This window comes from Glandiceps talaboti, chromosome 4 (genome assembly GCF_964340395.1).
Source record: "Glandiceps talaboti chromosome 4, keGlaTala1.1, whole genome shotgun sequence".
In the NCBI taxonomy this organism is placed as follows: domain Eukaryota; kingdom Metazoa; phylum Hemichordata; class Enteropneusta; family Spengelidae; genus Glandiceps; species Glandiceps talaboti.
The window spans coordinates 26,782,914-26,807,344 of record NC_135552.1 but is presented as its reverse complement, the minus strand read 5'-3'; the positions used below and the strand labels follow the sequence as shown (position 1 = coordinate 26,807,344).

Genomic DNA, 24,431 nt, shown 5'->3' with positions numbered 1-24,431 from the left:
CAGGAAATTATTACCATACCATTGGATAACTTGAATCACATGACTGTGTGCTGGCCCTGAACATGTATAGAAATGGCACACTGTGGCCAGGAAATGTGCATATTAAATATGAAATATACTGTATATTAAGATTATTTCATCACAGAAGACTTTCAAGTGATAAATATTGATCAATGTACAAAATCAATACTACTGACTTCTCAAAGTAGACAACATCAGGAGTACTATACATCATTTGTTTGTTATGTTACATGTCAAATGATAATACATCAGGGAGGACAATACCATCACACCATAAAAATTCTTCATGGGTGCTGGTTAAGTATCAAATCATCCCTAAAGCTTCACTTGGCATTTCACAATATTACTATTGCAATAACCTGTCGATGTGACACACACTTTTGCAAACTGAATCCTTTATGTTCATCACTCTGCATGTCTCCTAGTTAAAGACATATGCCTCAATCCACCAGGTTATAAGTCATCTATATAAGTATAAATTACTATCCTTATACATCATCTCTGAAATAATAAAATCAATGTTCTTTTTGTTTTGTCCTGAAATGACACTTGTGATGGTACGGTAATTGAGGAAATATTATCAGCTGCCACAAACAGCTGATGTCTTTTTGATAAACAAGATAATGAAGATGTCATGAAATGAGAAATCTATGAATTTGAGTGATGAATAAATAAATTATGTATTTGTAAAATCTGATGAATATTCTTCACATCTGTGCTTGCCAGTATTACTGTATCACTGCCACAGTGAAAATTAAAATTTTCAGAAAGTATACTTGCTAATGAAAAAAACATTAAACACATTCTATATGCTACACAAGCATTTATCTAAGTCTGGTAGTCTTTTCAAACCTTAAACATTTTTTTAAAGAAAATCACAAAGCGATCCATTGAACGGTATTGTAAGATGTTTATCTCAAACTGTGAATGACATGTTCAATAAATTGCAGCATAAATGAATTTTAAATGAATTGAAAGCCAAGAATTAAGGTGACAGCCATGTAAATATATAATGGATGGACCAGGTGTTCCTTGAATCAAAAGACATACATACATATGTATGTACACACACACACACACACACACACACATACATACATACATACATACATACATACATACATATACACATAGAAATGCATAAGGAACTTGTGAGACAGTCCGAATACATACATATATTATACACACATACACACACACACACACACACACACACACACACATGCACTTACATGTACGTACATGCATATCTTGGCAAACCACTCTATACTTCTTGTCTCCTAAATTTGTATGTAAAGACAGGTATATCTAACACAGAATGTATGAGACATTCTATGCTAATCATCTCGAGTCATTCAAATGGTAAAATCATTCAAAATATGAAAATACAGGACTCATATCTTTGTCAAATAATTTAATTATTTTATGAATAGTGCTTAGAAAGAGGCAGATGATATTACTTTTTCATATGCAAAATAAAACTTGAACTGCTGTATACATTATAACCTTAGTAAATCATTTGATCTAACCAAGCTGTTGATAAACATTTTGGGTTAAATTTCTTTTCCTGGTGAACTGCTCTTCAAAATTACAAGATGAATGTGTTTCTAGCTGCCTAGCTTTACTTTCTGTATTCAGTACGTTTTCTTCATATCACCCATCTAACATTGTCTGTCTGTTTGTAATCTGAACAATCACTTTTCTCTAGTAAATAAAGTAACTCGGCTGTAACTCAAGCCCCTGGAATGTGAACAAGATTAGTATGTACATGGTAATGCAGCAGAAAATCTTCACTTGGGACATGCCAACAGTCATAATAATTAATTACTCTAAAGTACACCATGAAATTCTCTAGCCATTCTTAGTCTGCTTGTATTTCCCTCAGCTGATTAATAGCAAGGCTGCAGTGACATTTCACGCAACTAAGTACAGACCTTTAAGCAATTTAAGTGTAACACCAACCAAAATAAGTACAGTTAATGGACTTAACTCTCTAGGAAATCCATTGCTTTTATTGCTGACTGTTGCTTTTTTGGTGCAAATTCAATTTGAAATTGTCAACTGATTTGCCAATCACTGCGCTTTCATCGAGATGATACAAATTATATTTTGTACAGTTGTGACTGTTACATGGTGGGCGGATGTGCTGAATATACATAATTCAACCCTTTTCAAGTAGTATGTAGCATTAAAATCTTGGCTAAACACGAGCTGACACAGGATACCTCCATTGTCAGTTCTCATTAAGTCAATATTCACAGTCACAGCTGTAGATAAGACCCTGTTCACACACTTTACAATATAGACAACATCTAAAATGACAGTCGACATGCGAGATTACTTCAGTAAAAGTAATCACATGATTCATAATTTTATATAGTATAGATGTTACTAAATTGAACACATCAAAGCTACATTGTATTGCTTCCCTAAGGCAAAAAAAATGTTTTTGTTTCCGATATTTACATCCCTGAAGAAAATAGCGAAATTGCTTGAGCCAGAGACAAGATACTCCACACTCACAATACTTCTGTTAAAGTATGTGAAAGTGTATTTGGAAGTAAATGAAGATAATCATATGTTAATCATATACATGTAGCCTTGAGACACAACACAGATATATATGATGGACTAAAAGATATTCAAGTAAATACTCACTATTTTTTAATTGGAAAAAAGGTTTAGAGTTGGAAACTTAAACTAGCTTTACTCACATTACTGGAAAAACTTGATTTTTTATTCAGTCTAACCTTTGCAAATTTATGCAAAAATTCAGACTGAAATTCTGGACATGTAAAGTAATAGTGATAGCATTCACGACATCAGAGGAAGTATGATTACATCACACATACATAGTGGGGGTAGTGGGAGGGGGAAATACTGTTCCCCCAAAACGATACCTTTAATGTAATAAGTAATTATAATACAGAAGAAAAGCTTAATTTGATATGGCAAACCAGAATTCATATGACATTCTTTGACATTTTGACATTATAGACAAAAACCAAAATTAATTTTCCACTTCAATTACTACCAATCAAATCAAATCTAATCAAATTTTTTGTTTATAATTTCTGTATTTAATTTAAAAAATTTATTTGTGTTAAAATCTTTAACAGTAAATTTGTTGTTGGTGGCGTTAATAACAGTAAATTTGTTGTTGGTGGCGTTAATAACAGTAAATTTGTTGTTGGTGGCGTTAATAACAGTAAATTTGTTGTTGGTGGCATTAATAACAGTAAATTTGTTGTTGGTGGCATTAATAACAGTAAATTTGTTGTTGGTGGTGTTCTTGTTTTTGATGTATACCTACAGAAGGTACAGTTTTGTAATAAAGTTACTATAATATGTGCTATGACATCCATCAACTTGGGGGCAGTACCATACTAATTACTAAATCAATACAGTATCTTTTTCTCCCATTATGAACCATCAGCAATTATTTGCTCAAATGGAATACCTTCTGTTAGGATCATATATTTTATAGATTTTCACAACAACCTCTCTCAAAAAACATCTCAGACTATATCTTAATTCATACAAAAAATGGATTTAATTAAAGAAATGAAATCATTCAAATTTTTTGTATCTGTCAAAGGCCAATACATTATTAAAATGATTGATTACTAGATTTATGATTCATACTAATAATTAATAGTAATTCTACTGAACAGTTTTCAATCCCTTTGTAATCACTCATTACAATTTGTTTTGCAAAATTAAAGAAGCACACAATAATGTATGATGTTTAATAAATTAATGAAGAAATCACAGGAAAGCATATTTTTCTGCCTCATTTAGTAAAATGCAAGAGACATGTGAATTGAGTTGTCCATTAAATTCTCTGGTTATCAATAAACGTAACCAATGTAGATAATTAGATTATGAATTCAAATCACTTCATTGCAATTAATTACTAACATTCAATTTTACTCTCACCAATATCTTGTATCTCAAAAAACATCATTGCAGTAGGCCCATGAGAGGATTTTATCGTCTTTTGGAAATTACATCTGATAAAATATGCATGAACCTCATAAACAAGTCAGTACTCTAAATTACTGTGTAAATGCAAAAGTAGTATCAGATTTCGATTGTACTATCTTGCTAATAGCACCTAGCTTCAATATAACAAAGTAGTCTTTTGTCCCTTCTGTAAAAATTATAAATATTTGAAGAGAGGTACTCCCAGAAGAAATATAGTTTTTTTTTTAAATTTATACATACACACACACACACACACATACATACACACACACATACATACATACATACATACATACATACATACATACACACACACACACACACACACACACATACATACATGTCAATCAGTTGCCATTGACAGTTTTCAATCATGGCTGACCCAACCTACTACAAATGGGATAATTACTGTATACAAACTGTCAATATTTGATGTTTTAGCTGTCCATGGCACTCATTGCACATGTCCCCAGCACCTGGATCCATCAAGGGGATCAATCCTATTTTCTGCACTGCCTGCAGACAAGAAGACCAGGAAAACCAACAATTTAAACACATATACGCACACACACACACACACACACACACACACACACACACACACACACACTCACAACACATGATTTTCATCACAATTAGCTTAATGTTGGCTACAAGGCAAACACGTTGATGTTTTCACATAGTATTTATCATCAGATGGAGACAGGTTGCCATAGAAACAATACAAAATTCCCTCCTCTCATGAGTTTTTTGCAAGATTTATATGCAACTGTTTTCATTGAGTTTTGGCTCTTTAAGTCAATGTATGGCTGAATTAATTACCATAAATTTACATAATCTGTATTTTCAAGGTTATATTTACACTTTTAATAAACAATTACCAGACATACCAATGACAGAATCCTATGTTGGCTACCCTCAATTGTCAAGCCAACAAAAGGGTTTCAATGGATGTTAACAAAACAATAACATATAACATCTACATCATTGAACTGTATACAACAAAAGCTAACAAAGACTGGGTGATTTAACTGAAATATACTAGGCACATTATTTATTTATGCTCGATATAAGATCTAATACAAAAAATAATCTTCTTTTGTTTGAACCAATCTGGAACAATGGCACCACTTTTAACATGTTTGAGGCAAGTGATTTTTTTGTGTTATGAAAGAATTTGCTGGCCTATGTATCACATGATGGTACTTTTGTTTATTAAACCTGTTTTATTTCAGCAAAAAAATGAGTTGTTTACAGTTCCCATGCATTATTACAATGTAAATGATAAAAATTAGCATGGAAATTATTTTCAAAAATATGCACCTCTCGACTACAAATTTAATATCTCTTGTCAGCTGGCCAACAGATAAAAAATCTCAGTCTGTAATTTTCATGATATCATGCATTACAACAGAAAGTGAGATGTACATGTATATCGATAGTAGCATCAGATAACCTGTGATTCTATCATGTTTTTTATTGTATCAAATGATAAAATGAATACATATGGGAAAAGTTACAACACATTTAACCTTACTCAGTTGCGAAATGAAGTCCATTATTTCATAGCCATTTCTATAAATAACTGGCACCAGCTTTGAATGAAATATGTGCTACTAGCTTCACTCTTTTGAGAAAATTGTCATCAGACATGTGTGGACACAATGCCATAATTGCAATGTGTTCCTTAACAAAGCATGCTGTCTCTCCCTGGGGTTAAATGTGTTGGCTCAAATCAATATCATGACATTGGTTAGTCAGAAAGGTTTCTTTTTTAATGAATTTTCCGAGTGATGATATCTTCAGGTGCTGCTTAATAATGCCTTCCTCCGATTTAATCAATGTTGCCCTTCTAGATGTCACGAGAAAGGAAAAAGTAAGGATTTTTTTTCAAGGTTTAATACTATAAATACATGCATGTTTATCGATTCTCTTCTACGTGATACAAAGATACCATAAAGGTACTGCTAGTATCATATAATGTTGACCTCTTTTCCAGTTCCTCCATCAACTACATCAATTTATGCTAACTACATAAACCTAGGCCATTCTCACCCTATAAGACACACTGCCTGATTATGCATTCAAACTTGGAACAAAGGTGATACACACATAGGGGACTATACAGGCCAATGCACATCAGTTTGACAAAATGGTTGCATAATATGTCATATGAATATAAATTGCAAAATGAAAATATCTATTTTCTCATCTGAGTGTTGTGCATTTATTTCTCATTACCGTATCTATTGCTTACTGGCTATTAAAGTGTATTAATATGTACACAATGTACAAACAAACACTTGGAGGCCATCATCTATTGTTATTGATGAAACTAAGTGAATAATTAAGGTATTGTAGTCAGAACATTGTCCACAATAACAGGGTCTCTCTACTGCTAAAAATGCAGTTTAAAATGTGAAAGTAAGAATTTTGAGTGATTCTTAAGCGAATATTGCACTACATTTTGTAGATTTAATCCATCTAAAGTAATAATATTTTGCCTAACAGCAAACCTGTAAAAATCTTTCATCAAAATGGAATCATAAATTTTAATGTTTATTTCTTTAAATTTAAATGCTTATATCAGAACCATGCACTTCAATCATTGCTTTGTATAATATTGTTTTGTATTCTGTTTTTACTGTCAAATGTTATGATTTGCCTCCAGGTGCCATTCAGATGAATTTCCGTGTTTCTATGGATAATATCGTCAAGTCTATTTGACCATCGGCGCTATCATTGATAACTACACTTCTTACTATATAGTGGGTGTTATTTTGTATTAATTCTAGGCTCATCAATACAATATGAAGATAGTTAGATACATGACATGAAAACAAATGGACAAGACTCAAATATTGTCATGTACTATCTTTATACAGAGATTAATTACTTGGAATGGAGAAAGCTAGCAGAATAGTTCAGTATCATTTGTCGGTAAATCAAGGACTCACTACAAAATATGGTTGAAAACAAAATCTTAGAACAACAGCTTCTTGTGACACTGTGGTATATTGTTCCATGAGGATCTGGGAAATATACTTTCTACATGGAGATCTTCACTGCATGGAATACAGACAGCTAACCTTTGTTATAATATAACAACAGCATCACATCACAAAAGCAAGGAATTTAGGTTCAATGTTGGGTCCAAAATAAAACATTGGAATGTCAACAGCTTAATTCTCATAACACTACATGTATCTTCCATGAGTATCTGAGAAATGTTTACCATTTCCCAAGGTGCCGTGTGATAGTCAAGGTGCCGTGTGATAGTCAAAGTGCCGTGTGATAGTTCTCCTGTTTCTTGTCAAATTCCAATTGACTGTTCATAAGTGGAAACAAATGATAGTGGATTCTAATGCATTCATTGGGGATGTCAAATTCATTTTACTATGCATTTTTTCTATGGCTATAATGACCACAAAGTTTTCATATGATGGAAATAATGCCGTCACATTTACATGTATGTAGCATTCACAACAATTTGAAAGACAAGGCAAGGTTGTCAAACAGACAAAAGATCCAAAATATATGTCATGTGGATTTCACTTGGTCCAGTTTAAGAAATGAATTTCCAGTATGAATAAATAACAAAGAGGATGAAATACAACATAAATAATATCAAACTCCTGACCTATCAATTGATTATACGAGCAAATTAAGGTATATTCAGCCTGTCTGACGCTACTGGAAACTAAAAGCAACAAATAATGAAATAAAGGATACATACTGCGATTGGAAGTGAAATGACTTGATAAGAAAGTATGGGATGTGTCGTTACTGATTAGAAAGTATGGGATGTGTCATTACTGATTAGGAATGTGAATGTTTTAAGTGAAAGACTCATTTTATACTACCTTGTTTCAATTTGTTCATGGTTTTATCTCCCCTGGTGCAATTATCTCCCAGGTCGTAACTACAACTTTGGCCATGACAAGAATGTCTACTGGTAATTGATTTCTTACTGAGTAATATATTATTTTATCATTCAGACGTACTTGCTAAACTTCACTGGCTATTAGGCAATGGCATAATGATAGCAGTCTAACAAAGATCTCTTAGTGTATTGAAAAATACACAAGATTGTACTTAGTCGGTACAAAAATAAACTTTATCTTTAGGCCATAAACAGGTTTTACAGAGCAGGTAATGGTTAAATACATTGCTGGAGTGCAGATAGAATACAAAGTGTATACTTTGAAATGCAGTGAGTCTCAGTCAACCCTTTAATTAATGACCTGGTTTCTGCAACTCTACATAATGACACCCCATATATCAGGGTTAAGATCACATTTTGTTATTGAAAAAGATAATTTGATATGTAGACTTCGAACACAAGATGTTCCACTAACACAGTTTGAAAAAGGTTTGTATATAGTCTGAAATATAGCAGTCAAATTCTAGTTTGAAAAGAAGATCATATACAATGTACATTTATTTACTCAGCTCCGGATAATGTATGTATGTATATCTGAAATATAAGAATACAAAAACATCAGTAATAAAATGGAATATAAGCTTCAAATAACACATTTCCAATTATCAGTAAAGTGAAGTGCCATTTATTTAGCCTGCATCTCTTATATTTTATTGTCTTTAATTCAGTCATTTCTTGGCAGAATGTTTTTATAAGATAAGCCTATCATTGCATTCAGTAATATTAAGCCTCAAAATACAGTACTACATAAAAATAACCGTAATGTAACTTTGTCCTGTCCAAATATCATTTTACCTCTTTCCTTCTGAAAACTGATAGAATGAATTAACAGAATAAATCGTTCTATTCTATTATTGGACAGCTTGGAAAATTTTCCATGTTTCTTCCAGGCTATATTAACACCCTCGTTTTATATTAATAGCAATTTTGAATGGTGACAAGGTAATTTGGTGGTATAATTGCATAATCAAGTATGCAAATGATAGTAACAAGTTTAAATGCCTAGGGGTTAAAATTAGTTACAACATGTTGACTAAGAAAATTTAAAACTGTACTGATTGTAGTTTTTCAATGATACTGGTATCAGAAATAGAATGATTTATCCATATTTTAATAATTTTTTAAATATAAATTTGATTAATTTTAACATTGTTAACGACAGCTTAAATGACTCTACAGCAACACTCCACCCACCCCATCCTATTAATCAATAGAGATAGAATTGATACATAGAGATAGAATTGATACAATGAATTTCCAGGCTATAATCTAACATATTCATTCCATACATACCATATTTTTAAACACATTTACATAATTAACAAGGCGATGTATTCAAAACAATACAGTTACATAATAAGAAAATCAAACTACATGGTTGTCTAAAAAAATCAAGTTTTACAAAATTATAATGCACATGACTTTGATCTGTAGAATGCTTATTGCAATAGTTCATTATCAACTTGAGGTACACCATACAATGATATATTGTGTGATCTTACTGCTCATGTACAAATAGTTCACAAACAAGACTATATACTAACATTACAATTTCGAAGTTAAGTTTTTCAGCATGCATTAGAGAAGAGAACTACATAATGTAAGATCAGTCACACATGAAGAATATCAAGCTTAAAGCTTGGAATGCATTCATGTGGTGAGTTTACTCTCACCTTTCCCTTACCACATCTGGCATTTTACTAATGAGCTACTGTTTTAATGACACAATAGCCAGAAAACAGACGCAAATTCGTATTGGTCTTCCCTGTGTGAAATGCTGGCAATTGCATCACAATGTGATTAGGCCTAATATAAAAAATTGTGTGGTTCCGATTACACTCAATTTTAGAATAGGTGGGGTAGGTAGATTTTATATTTTATTTTTTTTGTGTGTGAGTGTCTAGTTCAGGTTTTTCATTGTTTTCAAAATGGTCTCTGTGCTGTTTATTTCTTCTTATCAGATGTACAGCCATTACAGATTGGAACAACAGTTTTATTTTGTCTTTTTAATTTGTTGTCAGTTTCTGCATCCACTATTTCTCGCGAGACTTCACAATTTTTGTGATTTTATTATTTTGTTCTCGAATACTGAAACAAATGTGTAGGGCAGGCAGTGAAAAGTTAGGTGGGGTCAGGTAACTGGAACCAAACAATTATTTTTTTAGGCCTTAGAACCAACTTGGAGGGTTGAGCTGTATGATGTAAACATGATTATCATATATGTATATTCAACATCGCTAGGCGAAATTATAAAACCTAATTTTAGGTTTAAATATATGACAACCATTACAGCAGAATATCAGACAGGTTGAGGGGAACGCGAGCAAAATCCCCACTTGAGTCAGGATTCTAGGCTAATACAATGTGGGTGCAGTTTCAAAATATCATCGTAGAGCAGCTCAGCAGAAGCCAACAGAGTCATTCTTGGATACAGTGCAAAATGCAGACTATGCTACGTAAATCTGTCACAGAAGGAATCTAAATTCAGACCATTCACAAATGAACTTGCCACTGTATAAACTAAGCAAAACTACATATAATATATATATATATATACGCTGCACAGTATTAAAATATTCATCGTGTAAACATAAATTTAGTGACGTGAGATCATCCTGAAATAGAAGGAATCACATTTGTAATTCAACAGATATTCAGGTACAGGGGCCAATGTATACCTGCTTTTCATTTCGATGGCAGTTTGTTTGTCTTTTTTTTAAAAAAAGTTTTGTTGCAAATTTCAATATTTTTAAAGATCAAAATCAGTCTTCTGTCTACAGAAAGTCAACTGTCATGTACATCAAATGCACCACCCCAATCACTACTACAGTGTAAGATCAGGTGATAAAGCAACCATAAAATGGATGTGATATACTTCCACATTTGACCTTTGACCAGTAATAATTGCTAACTGGTGATTTATGCACACATAGCCCCATATTATAGAAAGTCAAGAATAAGTCACCATCAATGTCAATGACGGATCAACTCAAAAGTCACCATTACTCAGTCTGCCTTCCTTCCGAGCTTTCATATTGGCTTTTAATTAGATCAAAGATTTATAACACACTGTGTTGTTGAAGTTAAGTTGCCTACTGATTTCTTGCCAACAACCTTTCAGACATCACGATCCGCTATTCTAGTTTCACATCTACACGTAAATCCTTTGGCTTTTCCATTTTATTAGTAAAAACACTCACCTCATCTAGTTGTGATGCAGACACTTTTGCAGAATGAATTTACAGTTTTATTTTAGCTAATAGTGATACTAAGCACTTAGGTAAATGAAAAAACTACTCTAAGCCTACATTTCTTCCGATAATTGACATTTGCACTTTGTATAATAATCATCTGTCGCAGGGAATTATTTTCACATACTGTGTTCTGATTTTACAATGTTGGGATAATTTTTTCAAATCAACAAAGTTCTTTCTGTTTAGTAGCCCTCTCTAAAGTAATTTCAGGTGATTTAAAGAAAGAGCTCTTCAAGATTTGAGAATTTCAATTTCCTTTCTGTGCACCCGCGATACTGTGTACTTTCCAATATGGTCAAGTAGACAGCCACCGCTACAAGCAATTTAAACAGTCTGGCTTAGTGTTCCTGTGTCATTATTTGCATAGCACTACTTCCATCCATTCTTTACTTCAGCCTGACTCATGTATACATGGTTGCAAGCTGCTTCAATTTGAAAGTCTTGCGTGAAAGCCCCTCAGGCTGTAACATTAACATTATGACTTAAAGCATGTACTAAAACACAAAAAGAATATATGAAAGTAAATGTGCTGTTACCTAGTCAATGTAACTGATTATTATTAATTAATAGCTATTTATTAATATAGTTTATCTTGAGAATTTATTATAGAGATTTCTAGTGTGTACATGTGCTATAAAAATGATGTGGGCTATCAAGTAAAGTTGTTTATAACCATGGAAATACTCATTCTATAAATGGATTTCATTATCACTAGGTTATGAAGTAACATGTTCACAAATATACTAATGAAAAATACAACCACACAATCTTAATTTGAATTTCTGTTTTTAATATTTTCAATCTGCTTCAATAAAAGGAAGTATTGCAAATGACTTGATCAAACTACATTGAATTTCTTTACAAATATTACATAGCTTGTGAGAAGTCCATATTGAATATTTTGTAAACATTGAGCCACATGAAATCAGAAATTCAAATTAAGATTGTGTGGGTGTATTTTTCATTAGTATATTTGTGAACATGTTACTTCATAACCTAGTGATAATGAAATCCAATTATTTCTATCAATACCACATGTATACGGCCTATCATCACAGAAATCCATCACTTACTGACTCATTTTATCAGAAAACATTTAGAATATCAAATCAAGTCCATAAGGTAATCCACAAAACTTATTAGTGTAGAAAATCATATATTATTTATACAGTTATACTGTACGTTCAAATACTTTACATATCTCAATGTACATATATACTGTCTTGATAAATTTCAATGTACATGTACATGTACTTCTCCCTAGATACATACACATTTATTCATGTTGGGACTGTCTGACATGTAATATGTAACCATCTAGATTACTGATTACCTTTACAGGGTTAACTCAAACTTATGTCTATTCCAAATTGATAAGAAATCTATTGCAAAATATCCAAAAAGGTGGTCATTGTTTATAATCCAAATACATGTTTGATAGTCAATGTAAAAATGTATAACTTCAATAACATTTCATACTTACAGATACAAAAAACAGTCAAATTTTTTAGGAAATCTGATTTCAAAAGAAAAAGTTCACAATTTTCATATCTTAAGCATTCGCAAAAGCTGTACTTGTGAATAAATTATACAATTATTTATCATTACTTATGCAAAATTCCAAAATTGACTTTTAGAAAGTTAATGTATAATGTTCTTACCATGTACTATACACCGTTGTACACACACATACACTGTAAATTGTAATACATGTCTGCATCCCCACACAAACACACTTGCATGTAATCCCGGATATGCATAATACACATGCATGTGCTTGCATGCTCATGTACACATACATTCGTCCATATTGCAGCAAAAATGAAAGTCGTGTTGACACAATATCTGCTTTGCATTCGACCCTAAAACCATAAATTTACCATTCAGTAAGCAAAGAATGTACAAGAAGATTAATTGGAGTGTCACAATTCACAACACAAACATGCCCTTCAAACATGACAACTTCCACCTTACAGAAAAGCACTAAAGCTATTTCTAGACACTTTATTAACACTACTACTCATATCCCTGCTAATGCACTCTCCAGGTGATCCCAACCTGACATACATTGAGCCTACACAGTCAATTATCACATAACATTTACACCATTCACTTAGAATGTTGAAATGGCATAAACAGATGTTTTCAACAGCAATGATTTCTGTGAAATTTATTTTTAATTTTAGTTACCCAAAACAAGATCATTCATTTACTCCTTTTATTATAGTGTATATAATTGCTGATGTTAATAACAGCATATGTAATGATAATTTCATTATTTGAGGCACTGGCATGCACACACTAGTGTGACAGCATGTGGTGTTTAATTTCAGTCGATTTTTACGACATCATGCTCACATCAGCATATGACATTTATTTCTTGTTGTTTGCGATACTATTCTCACAATCACATTTAACGTTTCTCTGTTGTTATTTACTACACAATGCCTTGATCTGCATGTGATGTTTGTTTGTCATTATATATTTGAAAACATCATCTTCACATCAGCAAAACATTTAATTGTCATTGTTTGTCATATGTTCACATCAGTATGTGATGTTTTGTGGTTGTTTGTGACACCATAATCCACATCAACCTGCAGCATATACTTTTTGTTGTTGTTTGCAACATGCTCACATAAGCTTGTGACATTTTTTGCTGCTCAGTGAACAACGACACTTGTCCTCCTATTTTCCAAGTTGTTCTGAGGCAATATTATCAAGTTCATTCTTCTTTAAACCACTATACCATATCACATGCTAAATCTTTCCAAAATATCTGATTGGGAAAAAAATCTTACAAATATTAATGATTTTTACTGTTACGCTTCAACAAGAAATTCCATTTCCCTAATTTTAGTTTTGACCACACATTGGACATATGCATCACTGATCAAGAAGTAAGGCAAAAATGTTGGATGTCTAGACAGTGTACATCATGACTGCCATGGCCACACAATCAATACTTCAAATGGAGCGTGAGCAACAACAAAGTCTTCTTATTTCCTGAGGCTGTATGCCTCAAGAAATATAAGAAAGTATTCATTTGCAAGTCTATGGAGAGAAACAGCTCCAGGCAATACCAGACATGGTGAAAACATGTTGCCTATAACTTTTTATTCTGCTGTGCATTTGTGCAAATTTACAATCTCTTGGGCTTTTGGGATTTCATTATGGTACATGCTAGCTATTACAGTTCAAGAACAGGTTGTTGGTACATTGAGTCAACAGTCTCATATCCACAGTATGATAAATATTAAATTCAGTAACAAGATGTTTTATGATTCTACTAAATCTATGTACACAACATAGCTCATTTAATGCATCTGCAAGTACATATATGTAGTAAATGTACATATTGTATATTATACGGTATAAGTAATATTACATAACCATATGTGAAGTCCAAATTGCACACAACAGAATAACAAGACATAGGAGTAGGGCAAACAGAAAACAGGGATATAAATCATTTTGACAAAAGAAGCAGAATACATTTATAAGTGCTGTGCCATATGTGTGATGTGTTGTGTTGTGTTGTGTTGTGTTGTGTTGTGTTGTGTTGTACTGCACTGCATAACTTATAAGACAGTAATTATTAAAGTAAACTGAATGGACATATTTAAGAGACACAGATACCACTGATTTAGTACAGATTGGCGATTTAAAACACCAGGCTGAACTGAGCAATTCAAATTAAAGTGTACTATTTGCAGTGCAGTATTCGAAGGCTGACATTTGCAGCTTTAATAAACCATTGTCACACATAAGTTCATTTAGCATCCAGGGGCATTAAGACATTATTTTCATTACACATTGTTATTTGGTTTTTGGTACTTGCTATCATTAAAATAAATTTAGTTGTCGCACCATAAATGTAAAATAATGTACTTATACTTTGAACTAACAAAACAATATAAGTTATTAACTTCTGTTTAGTAATTTCATGTAACTGACTGATGGAATGAGTAGCTCTTGACTTTGAAATTTAAACATTACCTGTGAGTTACATGTATTAACCCTCAAAGGACTTGGTTTCTAGTTAAAGTCTATGTAATTACATCCTAAAAATAAGGTGCCAGCTTTAAAAGAGTTAATCTCCAATTTAGTCAGTATAACGGCTGTTGTATGTTCTTGACTAGTATGGCCACTAAGTCAACTCAACTGCTAAGAATTAAATTTCTCTGGTGTAATAAAGCTATGGTCATTGCAGCTTGAAAAATAAATAATTTCTTGTCATGGTAGAATGCTCTGATGTGAAAACATAATTTCAGTTGAATACTACTTTTATTATTTTGAATTTTGATGGTACTATGAAATTAAAAAATAAAACTCGAAAAAGTTAATTAAGGTGCAAAGCTAGTTGAAAATTAATTATCTTTGTTCTCATTTAAGGGTGATTTTACACAACTGTAGACATTACATGTATATGCATGGTGTACTGTTTTGTCTGGTTCGATGATGTCTTGATGGTGATGAAGCTGAACATACTGAATAAGTATTGTGAAAGCAAAGTGCATAAATGCACAAATATGTCACACATAGTAAATTCCCTGTCTGGATAGCTGGGTAATGGAATAGTTATTGAAATGCAAACTGGATTCTGGAGCCAAAGTTCTTCAAAATGTCACTTGGGACAAACCACTGTCTGCCAAAGTAAATGACCAGAATTTGCTAATTTTATCACGACCTGTAGTAGACTAAGTGTACACTTAGACAATTACTTAGATTTTGAATCTTGACACATAAATGAAATATTTCACATTAGTCACTTTTTATTTGGTTTTAATGATGTCAGAAAAACAAATATATTATAACTGAATAGGTTGTACAAATTGACTTCCCTGGATGTTGTCCCTAGGTAGAAATATGTAGTTTTGTCCAAGATTCGCATCACTGGTTGTTATCTGTGAGATTACGTGTCCACGGCACTTCAACTTATTACTGTGTTAGATCAAGGTAAGACAAGCCTGGACTGATTATCTACTCTTCAATCACACGATTTCATTTTGATTACTGTTCAGTGGTGTCAAACGTGAATTGTCAACTGGACTTAATAGGTAACTTAGATGATGTCATTTGTTAGTTGTATTTCATTTACATTGCAGTATCTTTGAGTCAGCAGTGAATAGACAAGATTGCTGGGTCTGCTTAGAGTGCAAAATACTTTATTTTCTACAATAAACAAGAACTGTAAACATTCAACCAGGTTTCACATTAAAGAATGCGTCGTCAGGGACTTAAAATACAATTAACTGCAACACTGTTGACAAACACTGCAACGTATGTCTTGATGAAGTACACTTCAATGTGAAACCTGGTTGGACGTAACATTTACAGCCGTTTTTGTACTCATTTACACAAATTATGAACCATTCGTAAATGAAAATTGATAAAACCAAAACAAATCACCGACTCATAATACGTGAAATAAGATCCAAGCAAATTTACCAACTTCTCATCAGTCAAATGTTTTGAAAAGGAAGTGTTTGACAATTTGTGAAAGTATGTCAAAATAATTTTCTAAAGAGTACAAATACTAACAATCATAAATTAATCAAGATGTAAAGACAGTTTTAGTGCCCGGAATATAAAGAATACAATTTGTACTTCTTATCTTATATATCTACATGATATTTTTTTATTTCACTAAAGAGTGGTTGGTAATTTTATGTGGGTTTACTTTCACCCACAAAAGGTTGGTTATTTGTGTGAATTTAAGTTCACTCTTTCTATGTATACATGTATTATACAAGAGATGCTATGGTAAATGTGCAGAAAATTTTCTTTATTTTTATTTTGTCCGGATTTGTTGGAAATAAAAGGCAAACCAAAACTAATTTAATATCAATAACTATTTATAAATGTTAAAGCTGCACCCAGGTTTAACTGGACCATTAAAAAAAAAACTGCTTTGTTAGACATGATTACTTAATACTTGATAATACTGTATACCCTACACACTATTGAATCACATGCTGGTAAACACATTTGTGTAGCTGTACACATAATATGGTACATAAATCCTATCACACTGATGTACTGATGTTTGGTTCGGACGTTCCACACCCTTAAATCCGTGCCCAATGCATTCACACAATTTTAACCTGTTACTCTACTTCTTATGGATAAAATAGACCTGTAATTAACATGTCTACCTATTGGCATTTTAACAATTTTCAGTGAATATATTGTTGGTTGTCTGATCAGTAAAAAAATACTCCAGTTACACCTAGTACAGTATTACGTATGACATATAAATAGATGTATCTCTTTATAAATTACACAACACATAAGTTTATTTTACTGTTAATGATAATAAGTTGCTTTGTCAAGGGATACCTCCCTTTCAGAATTATGCAAATCACCTCATTATCATGCAAAGACATGCAAATTGTGGCCATACCAATTGGGAGTATAATTATTCTTGCAATGGAATGAAACAATTCAAAAGATACACACAAACAAGTTCACACATGCAAAACCCATCATATATCTCTCAAGGTCCATTAATTTTCTAAATATGCACTTACGATAAAAATTACTTTAATTTGCAACATTTCTACCAAGAGTCACAGTTGATACGACATTTTTTGTCATTCATACTCAGGTGGGAATCATTAAAAAAGGAAAGAAACCCAACAGTCCCTGTAATGCAAATGCGTGATAATTTAAACCTGTCCACCAATGTAATAAACAGACCTGATGTTGCTTATTTTAAATCTCAATACATACAGGACTATTCCTACACATATCACATAGAAAAGAGACCTGCAAACTACTTAGTATTTCACACTCGTAGTAACGTGACATCTACACAACAATATATTTTAAGTGGTTTCCTACAACATGTGTGACATGCGGATATAAAAGAAGCTTTTTATTACATTTACATAACGATAAGTATGACGTGGGGCACTGCATTGTGATACACAGTATATCAGGCATATATTTTATATCTGATATCAAAGACACAAGATAGGATATGAATTTATCTACTTCTACTTTTCTCACTATATTTCTTGTGTCTTTAATATTCTCATTATGGATAGAGTTCAAACTTTAAAAATTTGAATCCAATGTGTGGGAAAGTGACCAGATTTTTAATTTGTGTACATTTTTGTAAAATATTGGATTATACACCTCTCTGGGCAAATCGTGAAACACTGACATTTCAATTTAACTAAATATAGGTAGAGATGAAACCCATTTCAAAATGTCTGCACTCTACATATAGTATACATAGAGATGAAACCCATTTCAAAATGTCTGCACTCTACATATAGTATACATAGAGATGAAACTCATTTCAATATGTCTGCACTCTACATACATGTACAGATTTTCCTCACAACTTTCAATCTCAAAGACTTCTATAACTAAATGATCTTTAGGAATAGTTTTGCTTTCATAGTAAAATTAACAGATATATATATAATTGAACTTACATCAAAACAATTTTGAAAACAAATTTGAAAATAATTTTCAAACATACATGACACCATGTCTTTATGAATGTCTAACCACTTAAATACAATGCATTGTTTAATCAGATTTGCTTCTTAATACATTGGGTAAATGTTACTATTAGTACTACTCAGCATCTTGTAGAACAGAGCCAGTTGCAGACAGTCCCACTGTTTACATGTGATTTTGTTACAAATTTTATCCATCTTTAAAATAAGGTGTAACTTCTATGGTATTTGCCTTCTTGATAAGATGTCAAGTAAAGTTACATTTAGTATATCTACTTCAGTCATAGCATGGATGTATTAGTACATCCATTGTCTAGTCACTGAGATTCAATCCATGGTCTAGTCACTGAGATTCAATCCATGGTCTAGTCACTGAGATTCAATCCATGGTCTAGTCACTGAGATTCAATCCATGGTCTAGTCACTGAGATTCAATCCATGGTCTAGTCACTGAGATTCAATCCATGGTCTAGTCACTGAGATTCAATCCATGGTCTAGTCACTGAGATTCAATCCATGGTCTAGTCACTGAGATTCAATCCATGGTCTAGTCACTGAGATTCAATCCATGGTCTAGTCACTGAGATTCAATCCATGGTCTAGTCACTGAGATTCAATCCATGGTCTAGTCACTGAGATTCAATCCATGGTCTAGTCACTGAGATTCAATCCATGGTCTAGTCACTGAGATTCAATCCATGGTCTAGTCACTGAGATTCAATCCATGGTCTAGTCACTGAGATTCAATCCATGGTCTAGTCACTGAGATTCAATCCATGGTCTAGTCAATGAGATTCAATCCATGGTCTAGTCACTGAGATTCAATCCATGGTCTAGTCACTGAGATTCAAGATCAAAACACGTAACAAAGACATCAGAGGGAAAAATGTCCATGTACAAACTTATATCATTAGAAGGGGTTCGGGTTTGCTTTCTCTCTAGCCTCTACGCAGACCGTCACTGGGAATGTAATCACCAGTGTTCGAGAATTCTCTCAAAAATATGCACATGAAATCAAAACTGCTTTTCAGTTTTCACACTCCTCAGTACGAAGATAGGACAAACCATGGAAGTGTATTTCTACCTTCATGAACAAACCAAGAAACATTTGTTTACTTCCCCCACAACAGTCAACATGAATCCTTCACTGCACACCTGTTTGGTCTTTATTGTACACATTTTTTTTTTATCAATTTTGTTTGCAAAGAAATTGTTGACTACCTACCTAAAAAAATTAATAACACATTCATGTCGTTTATTTCGAAAGTGTTTACAGGAAAAATTGGGTTGAGAAAGGAAATGTGACATTTGACAGTTTGCTTAGCGTTTTTTTATGTCAAACGACTGCCACGCGCAATGAGAACTGCTGCAGCTTTTTATTGAAAATGTCATCCCATATGACATTTGTTATATTCTCACATCAAGAAAGGTAGATACGTAAGTAACATCGACTTCTACTAGGAACAATAATAGAAACCGGAAACGATCAATACCGAAACAACACACAGCTCCATCAATCGATGGATAGTTCGCGGGTACGATGCATTGTATATATCCGAAAAGAGATGTTTGTTGACGCGGCTTTTCGGTAGTAATTCATTGTATGAAAGACACTTAGCTTTTGTTTCTGGCTAAACAAAAAATAAAACTGGCCTTTGAAAAAAGCAAAAAGTCCAAAGATTTTCAGAGCAAAGTATAAAGAAAACATGATTATTTTCATTACCAGTATAGGTGAATGAATATACGACTGTTTCATATCACTTCTACCAGCGTGTAGGCGATGAATGTTACGTTAGCTACCACACGACGAGAAATTTGTTCGTACCATTACACAGCTACCGTGCTGCGCTCCGGGACCGTGCGGCGTACAAAGAAAATATTTCAGAATTGAGAACTAACTTTGTCATAGAACAGCAAATTCAATCTCCATCCTGAAAATATGTCATCAACATGAACCCACTTACGATTTTATGATGGAGCGCTTGGAGTTCCTTCTCCGTGATTTTCCGACGTTCATGACTGCTGCGCTCTTGTTTTTCTTGGCGATACTGGTTGTATCTGTATGCCAGGTACAGCCCCGGAATAGCGAATAACACCAAGGGCTTCATTAAGCGACTGTTCATTACAACATCAAAGCATGAGTTTTGGTGTGTTTTGCCACGTCCTCGATGAATCAACGGATGATGATGATGATGACGCTGAACTCTCCACTACCACCACTGCTGTCTAGGATACCGCATTTGCGGAAGTGCCGAGCTCTAACTGATGGTCCAATGGTCTCGCGTTAAGCTCTCGCGAGATCAGGTGAAAGTCGGAATGAAGCAACAGGTAGTTGTCATGATTTTTGTTTATCGCATCGCTATATATTCAATATCTCCGAGAAACATAATGACAGCACCAACAGCAGAAAACATGTCAACAACATCTCCCATCACTGCCTTTGTGTTTGTCAAGATGTTTTTGTTTTTTTCTAATTAGTGTGTCTGCCTCTTTCAGCCCCCTCTCTGTCACTCTGCCTGTTTGTTTTCTGTTTCTGTCTCTCTCGGTGTGTCTCTCTCAGTCTCTCTCTGTCTCACTCGAAAACAATTAACTGCAGTTCTTCTGTAATCTAGGTTTCTATTATTTTTCGTTTGAAGGTTTGACTTGCTCAGTCTCCGGGCTTTTTTCCATTCACTTTTGAATGAAATGTATGTTTTTAAAAACACGTATGTGTCCCAGGCTTTAAATTTGTGTGAAGTTATCACATTGCGAAACAGTTGGCTTCTCACGCGTAAAGCCCGGAGACTTCTAGTAATTGGGAATTAATAGTTTCCAAAACTAAAAGTTATTAAACTCAAAACATTTGACGATTATGACTAAAAAGCTCCCAAGGGAGTGTGCCATCTATGTGAAGGTGTAGATATACGTGTAACAGCAAGAGGTGGTGGATACTGACTATAGTAGAACGTATACTAGTCGATAACCATAGCCTAGTAGACCTGTACAAGATAATCATTATAACGTAATATGCACGTTTATGTGTAATATAGCTACAGTAAACTAAAAAACACTTTTCTATTACCAAAATCAAGCTATATCATTTCCCTACAGGCCATAGGCGGTGTGGCCTAAAGTACGACCTGATGGTTGATGCAACGCACGCGCGCGCGCACACACACACGCACGCGCACACACACACACACACACACACACACACACACACACACACACACACACACACACACACACACACACATCACTTCAAAATATCTGCGACCTCGCTTGAAAAAAATGAGCATGACGGCCCAAAATGTCAATGGTATTTATTTATGAGTTCCCACTTTGACTGCATGCGAAAGGAAACATAGAACGTGTCAATAAGATGACATAAGCGAAGATTAGCGTAAATAATCTAAAATAACTTGATGGTGTGTTAATTGTGACAAACAGTGGTTATTGGACCATTCGAATATTTTCCTTTTGTTATACAAGGACAAGTGATGTGTTAGTGTCTAGTTAAAAGTCATCAAAATTAAATGCTGTAGACTTGACCTCCAAGTCACGTGTCGTCCAAGTCAATAAAGAAAAGATACTAAGTAGCTATTTGTCCATTTTAGTAATCCTGCAAACTTTGTAACGGCCGTCGATATTGGTTACTTTCTTAGGAGTGATGATAAATGGCTACGTAGTCTATTGGGAATACCTTGCGTTACAATAGACTAAGTATATTTATTCATAATATGCTTGTACTATCCGCACCAGAAACTTCTTCTTCTTCTTTTTTTTTTTTTTTATCTCTGCAGGTTTGCACAACAAATTACAAAGATAGTCATAAAATTATTTTTGATTTCTGAAGTGACTGGTTGATAATTGATTGATTTCTCGTATTCTGTCAGGTCTAATTAATACTTATCGCCGCACGTTTGGTATACAGAATTCGTAGTCGCCTTGAGCACGTAGAGTCAAGTTTTGTAGGAATTGTAGTGACTGCCCTCTCCCCTAGAGGCGATAATTAAAATATCCACAAGAATTAGCTCAAGGCTAAATTTGTAACAAATATGCCTGACTTCGTTTTTCAGCTCTAATAAGGAAACAAATAGCTGTATATATTGACTACATTACACTTATTACAAACACGAGCACATATATGTGTATGTCGTTAACGCCGGTAAAGCAATCGAGGAACTTAACGATAATAACTTTACAGTTCATCTGTCATAGATATTATAATACATTGCACCATTTATGAATCGAAACGGACATTTAATAAGTTGAATTATTTTCATGGCGGAATAAAGAATAATTTCCATGGTACACAATGGAAACGAACTTTACGAATATAGCTACAGTAAGGGCAACATTTTCGTAGGTAAACCTTGTGCATGTACAGCGCCATCATTGGGACTGCCAAGAATGCTTTCGGTTTTCGATTGCGACGTTAATTAATACGCGTGCAACTAACATTTTGTTTGCAATAATTAGTTACCATGGCGAATTACAGAACAAATAGGAAATGTTGCCAACAAGCGAACAAACAAAGTTTAGTATTGCACTTGGTAAAAGAAAGAAAACATCCGGAAAGAGAAACCAGCTAATAAGACAAATTGCGCTAGCCCACACATGACACGTAAATAATCGTGATTCAGTCGTGATACATGTTATACTTCACACGATAGGACTGAATTGCACGTAACACACTGCACGCATGTCACATTTGTGCCAAATTTGAAAGAAATAGGATATTAGATGTCTAAGAAATGATGTATTTAAATCGGACGTGTGGACGGGCGGAACCCATTGTAATCGTCCCCCTTGGGCAGACTAATACTAAAAGAATATAGAATAACATGTTACTTATATAAGGCAGTATGTAGTCATGGTAGATAAAGTTAATACAAATTAATTGAGATTGTTAGAGGAGATATTTAAAAGAGAATGGCATTGACACCATTGGTACCGATAAAAACAAAGTATAGGAATGGCCAACCATCAACCGTGTACTAACAGAGAGACACCCGACTATAGTGAGAGGCTCACCTTGAGAGAGACCCGGCCATAGACAGACAGACAGACAGAAATGAGGATTTAATGACAACATTAAACAATAAATGACAAATTATGAAAAAAAGAGATCTTTTTATCATCATTGTTGATACTGAGAGAGACGCTATGTCATCGCATAATAAACGAAACAATTATTCAGATTAGGTACTGAGGGCGCTATCACAACAGCTCTCAAACTGGCTCCCTGTTACATTTTGTATTTAGGTGGGTCCCATGAACATTTTGAAGTGTGGCCATTCTTCTGTTTCAAAGGCACACAAATTTGAAAAAATATATCTTATCTTGAAAAATTGTTCTTCTGTTTTCCTTCAGTAGCATTTATAGAGAAAGAACATTGCTCTTTCATAAAATTCTTGGGTACACACCATGACAAGAGAAATACACAAATACATGTACATACATACATACATACATACATACATACACAAATACATACATACATACATACATACATACATACATACATACATACATACAAGTATGTACATAAGTACATACATACTATACCTACACAGACACACAGACAGAGACACACAGACACAGACATTTATTTTTATTTTCATTGGATTGTCAAAAACATATTGAACATAATGTAAACATTCAAAATGTGTATTTTTGAGAAAAAAGGTTGGTGTATGACAATTTGACTACTGAAAGATTATGGTATGTACAGATTTCAGAATGTGAAACAGAAATCACATACACAAA

The 24,431-nt window shown here is 33.5% G+C and overlaps 1 protein-coding gene across 1 annotated transcript in view; it reads right to left on the bottom strand.

Annotated features, from left to right (window-relative positions):
• Positions 1-20,906, bottom strand: part of LOC144434643 (uncharacterized) — a 37,304-nt gene extending 16,398 nt beyond the window's left edge. The window contains exon 1 of the mRNA XM_078123145.1: positions 20,645-20,906. Within this exon, the coding sequence (XP_077979271.1) occupies positions 20,645-20,803 (159 nt within the window). The 5' untranslated portion in view covers positions 20,804-20,906. The remainder of the gene's footprint in view (positions 1-20,644) is intronic.
• Positions 20,907-24,431: the final 3,525 nt, after the last annotated feature.